At 41.8% G+C, this 7,284-nt stretch overlaps 1 protein-coding gene across 1 annotated transcript; it reads right to left on the bottom strand.

Moving 5' to 3' along the window:
- Nucleotides 1-764: 764 nt before the first annotated feature.
- On the bottom strand, nt 765-3,227 carry PCDHB1 (protocadherin beta 1). The gene has a single exon (XM_069107368.1). The coding sequence runs from the start codon at nt 3,225-3,227 to the stop codon at nt 765-767; it is 2,463 nt and encodes an 820-aa protein (XP_068963469.1).
- Between the last annotated feature and the right edge of the window lie 4,057 nt (nt 3,228-7,284).

Raw genomic sequence — 7,284 nt, forward strand, 5'->3', positions numbered from 1 at the left:
ATGCCACTTCTCCCTTAGCTCTTTTGACATTTATTTCCATTTTGCTTTTCATTGCTGCTTCTGAGAGTTCTTCTTCTGGTGGCTACCAGTCATCAGATTTTCTCAAATGTTTATCCCTGATTACTATGAATAAAGGACTTCACTAAATAGATAGCAGCTGTCTCCTTGATGAATCCAGAGATTTTTGGATAAGAGCAAACATGCCACTGATTTTCTGATTATCATTCTTTATCCTAGAGAGAAGGGTCCCACATAACAGAAAGCTCTTCCCCAAGTTTTCTTAACCACCCACAGAAGGGCAAAAGTGGAAGAATTCTAAATATGAGGGATTGGGAGTCTTCTCCCTTGGGTATGGCCCACCTGTGGAGACATTTGAAGACTTTAAAGTAAGGAATGGGATGTTTGTTTGCATGGAGCCAATGGATATGCAGGTGATCTCTTTCCAGTTTGTGCACAAGCAAAGGAATCACTCATTAAAAAAGAAGCACAAGAAAGTCGAAGGATCCTAGTTCTCTGATATTTACCAAACCATTCAGCTATTAATTCAGATACTTAATGGGATTTCAGCTGTTGGAAGACTAGAGTTCTGGAGACCATCATCTTTCTACTGTACTGAGAAAATCACTTGCTATGTTTACTTCCAAGACCGGATCTAGGTTTGCCCTTAGCAGTACTTCAGGACGCAGGTGTTACACAAGATGTAGTTAAGTTGAACAGAGGCTCATTTTCACAATCTACAATTCATTTGATCCAGTAACAAGGACCTACATATATTCATCAGACATTCTGGGACAGCCCTCTGACCTCCTTGGGCTGTTCAGATCCAAGTTGGAGGGTAAATGGGATCCACTTTCTTCCTTAGTTCTTTCTACCACACCGGAAGGAGTTGGGAAGTTGGGCATGAACCGTTTGAGAAACCGGAACTCGCTATTACTAGTGCCAGTAGCCGAGCCCACTTCATAAGGACAGACTCGGCCCAGAGTCTCTGCACCCTGCCCATCTATCAAATGAGTAGGGAAACTGCAGTCATAGTAGAAGTGTTCAGAAGTAGTAAACTGTTTTTCTCGATATTTTATCTTCTGATAGATGTGAATGGAAAAAATTACAGTGACTGAAAACAGAAAGAGACAGGAAAGCACAGCCAAGGAAATGACCAGGTATTTAGTGGAGGGGTTTGTCTTCCTCTCCCGCTTGGACTGATCCTGAAGCTGTACGTAAGGATCAGAGAAGCCATCCACCAGTAGAATATTCAGTGTGGCTGTGGTAGAGAGGCTAGGCTGGCCGTGATCCCTAACAACAATGATCATTTTTTGCTTCATGTGGTCTCTCTCCGATATCAGTCGCAAGGTTCGAATTTCTCCATTTTGCCGTCCCACGGAAAACAGCCCAAGATCTGTGGCCTTGAGCAGCTCATAAGAAAGCCAGGAATTCTGACCAGAATCCCCATCAACAGCGACCACCTTGGTCACCAAGTAACCTACCTCTGCTGCCCTGGGTACCAGGTCATTGCAAGGCGAAGTGCTATTTTGCAGTGGATACAAGATCATTGGGAGATTGTCGTTGACATCTAAGACAACTACTCGGACGATGATTTGGCTGCTCAAAGGCAGGGGCCCACCATTTACAGCCTTCACTATGAATTGAAAGGCCTGGATAGCTTCGTAATCCATGGATCTCAAAGCATAGAGCTTCCCGTTGTTGGAATTAATGGAGATATAGGAGAAGACAGAAAGGTCGCCACTTTCGGGAGGAAGCAGTGAATAAGTAATCTGGGCATTCTCCTCCGAATCTAGGTCCTCAGCTTGGACTTTGCCAATAAAAACTGCGGGACTGTTGTTCTCTCTGACAGTCATGGTATAAGAGGCCTCCTTAAACACAGGGGGATTATCGTTAATATCGGATATCAGCACTTCGATGATCGTCTCTGAAGACAACCTAGGAGTCCCTGTATCGATTGCGACGATGGTCAGGTTATATCCTGGGACTTTCTCGCGATCAAGGGCCCCTCCAGTGACCAGGGAGTATGAATTTCTGAATGTCGGTTTGATGGCAAAAGGAAGGTCTCCTTGAAGGAAGCAGGTGATTTTCCCTCCTACTCGAACATCACGGTCTCGAACACCAAAAAGGGCCACGACAGTATTGAGTGGAGAGTCCTCTGGGATCGGGCTTGAAATGGAGGTGACTAGTACATCCGGGGCATTGTCGTTCACATCCACCACTTCCACCAGGACTTTGCTGTGAGCAGACAACCCCCCACCATCAATGGCTTGAACGTCAATATCATAGTTTTCAATGGCTTCAAAATCCACTGGCCCTCGGAGTCGGATTTCTCCATTTTCAGAGTTGATATGGAAAGTCTGAAGAATTCCTTCTGGGTTTTGAGCCAAAGAATATGCTATTTCCCGGTTAGTGCCCTCGTCTACGTCGGTAGCGGACACTGAGATTACCAAAGAACCATTGGGACTATTCTCCAAGATCTGGGCGCGGTACACCAACCGAGAAAACTGAGGTACGTTGTCATTGATGTCAAGAACCACCACGAGGATCTGGGCTGTTCCAGATTTAGCCGGGGAGCCGCCGTCCACTGCCGTAAGGGTTAAGTTGATCTGGGGTTGCTCCTCTCGATCTAGGGGTTTAATTAGTACGAGTTCCGCGTACTTGGGGCCGTGGCTGCGGAAACGAGTATGCAAATGAAAATAGGCGTTGGCGCTCAGAGAGTAATTCTGAAGGCCATTGAGCCCCACGTCCAAATCCTGGGCGCTCTGCAAAGGAAACCGAGAGCCCAGGGGAGTGCTTTCTGGGATCTTTAAAAGTGGCCCATGGTTTGGAAACACTGGGGCATTGTCATTGATATCAAAAACCCTTACCTCGGCTCTGAAGGACTGCAGCGGCTCCTCCAGTACGATTTCAAAGCGCAGCACGCACGGGTCCGCTTTCCCGCACAGCTCCTCCCGGTCCAACTTCTCTTTCACGAACAGATCTCCAGTCTTGGGGTGGAGTCGAAAATGCTGCTTGCTGTCATCTGAAACTAGCCGCGCCCCTCTGACCAACAGTTCTCCGGTTTCCAGCCCCAGGTCCTTGGCTACGTTGGCCACAAAGGAACCGCTCTCCATCTCTTCAGCCACCGAATACCGCACTGTGCCCGCGTCACCCTCGGCCACGCACAGGAAGAGGAGAAGGACCACTATTTGCCTGTTAGCCTGAAGTTTCCGCTGAAGAGCTGCCATCCGGTGAAGGGCGCAAGGAGGAACTGCAGTCTGGCGGAGATGTTCTTTCACTCTCTCTGCGTAGCTTAGCAATGGCGTCTGTCTGCTCTGCTTTCCCCTTGATTCAACCTTGTGCCACAGCGGCCACAGGCGGTATCAGCCCAGAGATGCAAGATGTTTTTGCACACAGGTAAAGAATATTTTCATTGGTCTCTTGAATTCCCTGTCCGCACCAGGCATTTATTATTAGATCTGTAGTCATCTTAGAAACTGGGAGATGGAGTGTTTATTAGGAAAGCATCAGAACATCCGCCAGGTGGCAGCATTGTATTACATTTCGAAAGAGGTTGAAGCATCAAAGAAACTATTTCATGAAAGGGTAAAGTGTAAAGCAACTGCTGACTGGCAAGCCATACCTCTAAGCAAACCAAGAAGAGCAAGATGCACAGAGTTATTGAAATCAAGAATATCTTGACTTCTGACCCCACTAGAACCGAATAAGTGTTTGCAAGGACGAGGAGAAATGCAGACCAGGAACACGTTTGGCGTTGGGGCGCTAAGGTTCTGTTCCACTGATTGGAGTGGTCAAAAAATCTGACAATGTGGAACCAACCACAGCTGTGAGGAAACATGACCTTCATTTCCAGATAGAGGTGATGGGATCAGAGGGGGTGAGAGACAGACAGACAGACAGACAGACAGAGAGACAGAGAGACATGGCTAATTCGGGTATTTGTTTTGCTTGACTCTGCATATTCTAAAGGTTTTGTTTTTCTTGCTTTGTCAATGGGGAGAGGGGAAGAGAGGAGAGAGAAAACCCAGAACTGAAAAGAAAGTAAAATGGAATTATAAATCTGATTGCATTCCATTATCCTCCTTAGGAATCTCACAAACATTTCCAGAGCTGCTTACTGACCAGAAATCTGCCCCAGGGGTAGGGCCAGAGAATACCAAAAAAAAAGTGATCACCTCCAGTAATGTGGAGGAAACATAATAGACTGCATTCTCTGAAAAAATAACATACAGTGTGTGAAGTAGGCTCTTGCATATAAAATATCATATTTTAATATCAGGTGTCCTTACAGATTGCAAGTCGATTAATCAATTTCCAACCCCGTTTAAGGTTGATCAATTGAATAGTGGGAAATTTCCTTTATTAAATGTACTATAACTGTATCAGGGTTAAAAATCACTCATAAGCTGTAGTAATATGCTTTAGTTCTGACTAACTAAAGCACCACAGATGTAAGGATCACCTAGCTCATTTCTTCATTTTATGGATGAAATTATTAAGGCCCAAATAGTTTGAATGACTTGGTCAGAGTCACATAGCCATTAAAAATGGCAGTCAGAATTTGAATTCAGGACCTGGGATTCCAAATCCAGTACTCTTTTAAGCATCTCTGAAGATATGCAGACTGAAGAGAGCCACCCCAGAACTGTGCAGGGCAATATTAAATGCCCCGAGAACCAAAGTTTCATCTTCCAGATGAATGAACTTCAAACTGTCTCTTGGAAAGGGAAGAGTATGAATGATGTCTTTGGATGAGCATCTTTTGTCTACACCAAGATTGATGGCATTTATGTAGAAAAATAAATTCAGGATTTTGACAATCATTTCCCAAACCTGGGAATTTTCTGGGAAGTCATCAGGTCATCTAGCTTCCCTACAGCTGCAAAGAATTTTTCAAGAGCAATTGCAAAGGAAGTACCTAGTGTTCCAATTACAGTCAACTTCTCTTTTCTGAAGAGTATCAGTCCTCAGACAAGGATGCAATCAATATCCTCTGTTGCTGTGGCAACCAGCTGGACCTTCCCAGACAACACTGTCCATCACAACAGATGCTCTCTTCATTTCCTCTCAGAGAGAAAATTGAGACACTGTGGAAAACAGCATCCCCATTTCACTAACCAAGTTGACAGCCCAGCCCTTTTTTGATCACTCACTTCCTCCTTTCCACTGATTTTTGTGTCTCAGAGTTGGTTTTGCCCATTGATTTACCAAAAGTAGAGATTGTGGGTGTTTATCTGTTTTCCACCTCTCTAGCAAAACTCAAGGACCTAGTCAACCATTTTCTGAGAAAGATAGGGAAATTACTCAGAGTACCAGTAAGATACTTTCCACAAGAATTAACCTATCCATAAGTCTATAAGAAAAATTATTCACATCCCTCTTGGTCTGTAATTGATGGATTACATTTAATGAACCTTCAACATCTTGATGTGGGCAGATGAATAAATGAAACATTTATCAATGCTTGCTATTTTCAAAACATTGCACTAAATGTTGGGGACACAAATAGGAAAGTAAGATAGTCCATGATCTCAAGGAGCTCATATCCTAATGAGAGAGATAACACATATGAAAGGTTTTGGCTTTGATTGATATGGAAAAGTCTTATGGTACTTGAGATGCAAGGGCAAAATAGATGTTAATGTTCCTTCTTTAATGTAATTTCCACTGATAAAATAATAGTTTATTATATTAAACCACTTGATGGTGTAAAGGACTTTGGAGGGAAGCAGAATTTTTTCTGAAAGATGAAAAAAAAATATCTCCAGGGAGATTTCACAGGTAGAAAGTCCTAGACAAATGGGCACAAGTGTGTATGCTCAAGAGACAAGAAAAGAATCCTACCACCTAGAGAGCATGTTGAGATAAATGTTGATATCATCTTATGATGAATTTTTTGATAGAAAAATGAAATTTAAAAGAACCTACTAATACTTAGGGGACTGAGGTTGAGTAAAGCAACTTTCTGCTCAGTGACTCAGATCTTCAGTTTTTTCAAGAAATGACATCACACACTTCTGGCGCCATTGGCAACTCAGAACTTTGGTGAGAGTTTTCTTATGTAATTTTGAGACTGTGAGGAGACTTATGACATGGGCCTTGAATCCATCTTTAATTTGGTCACATTAAAGCTCAAATCAAATCTCCTAGCCCTATCTCAAATCACGTAACTTAGCAGTCTATAAATTATCATAGCCTACTCTTTTATATCTACATGTGTTCCTTTATCTAATAAGCTTTATAGATGGAAACTTAGTAAAGAAGAGATTAATGTTTTATTTTATATGTCTATCATTGGTGGGATTGCACCTGCACATGGCTCACCTGAGAAATTTGTGAAGATTTCCTATGTCTTCAGGGAGAAGTTAGAGAAATGAAAATTCTTTCCTGTCTGATAACATATGAAACACTTGGGTCAAAAAGGAGTCTTTTTAGCAATAGGTTGATATTTTAAATTAAAGATATCACATCTTAAGTTTTAAATGTTACCACTCTTTTCCAGAATTCTGCTCTTCCATTATCTCCCCTCCTTCATTTTTGGTTTATTCATTAATCAGTGTCCTATAATAAAGAGGATGTTTGATCTTGGGCATGTCAATTTACTGTAGCTCCATTAAGCATTTCTCATTTCATACTTTCATTTACAATGTCTTTAATTGTTCACTATATGGACTTAAGTATAATGCTTCACAGTGTTTCAGGAATGCTGAAAGGGATCAGAATAAATTAAAGTTCCTCTTGTAACAACATTGAAGTTTCATGGATTTATTGTGTTCCTTTAAAAAAAGAGAGAATCCTCCTGTTCTTTATGCCTATTGACTTTCGATATTGATATTGGAAAGATGCTGTAGTTATTTTTAAATGGAGTTCAAAATAAATTCAGAATTCCCTCCCAACAATCACCAGCTCCTTGATGACAAGGGACTATCTTATATATTTCTTTGTTTCCCTGGTTTTTAGCATATCTGTCACATAGTAAATGTCTAATAAATTTGTTTACTTCATAAATATAATAAATTATTGATTTAATAAGTTTATTCATTATTATCTCTTTTATTTCTACACTGGCATTGTCCAGAAAAAAACACTCAAAGCAAAATACAAGCAACACTTCTGGAGGCCTGCCTCTCTGATGCCAATGCTTTCCTTGTTGACAGATCCATTTTGTGACATATATTGAAAACTTAAATAATTCCAGTTGATGCTACCTTTGTCACTATCACTCAGAGACTTTCCAGGACCTTCCACTATTCATAAGGTTGGTTGCTAGAGAAAAAGAAACAA

Source organism: Petaurus breviceps, unplaced genomic scaffold (assembly GCF_028583685.1).
Source record: "Petaurus breviceps papuanus isolate PSGF00001 unplaced genomic scaffold, PetGlider_PUasm1.0 90035, whole genome shotgun sequence".
Taxonomy (NCBI): Eukaryota; Metazoa; Chordata; class Mammalia; order Diprotodontia; family Petauridae; genus Petaurus; species Petaurus breviceps.

Bases quoted from the DNA above. Each gene is read 5' to 3' on its own strand.
- PCDHB1 (XM_069107368.1), bottom strand. From the start codon at position 3,227: ATGGCAGCTCTTCAGCGGAAACTTCAGGCTAACAGGCAAATAGTGGTC.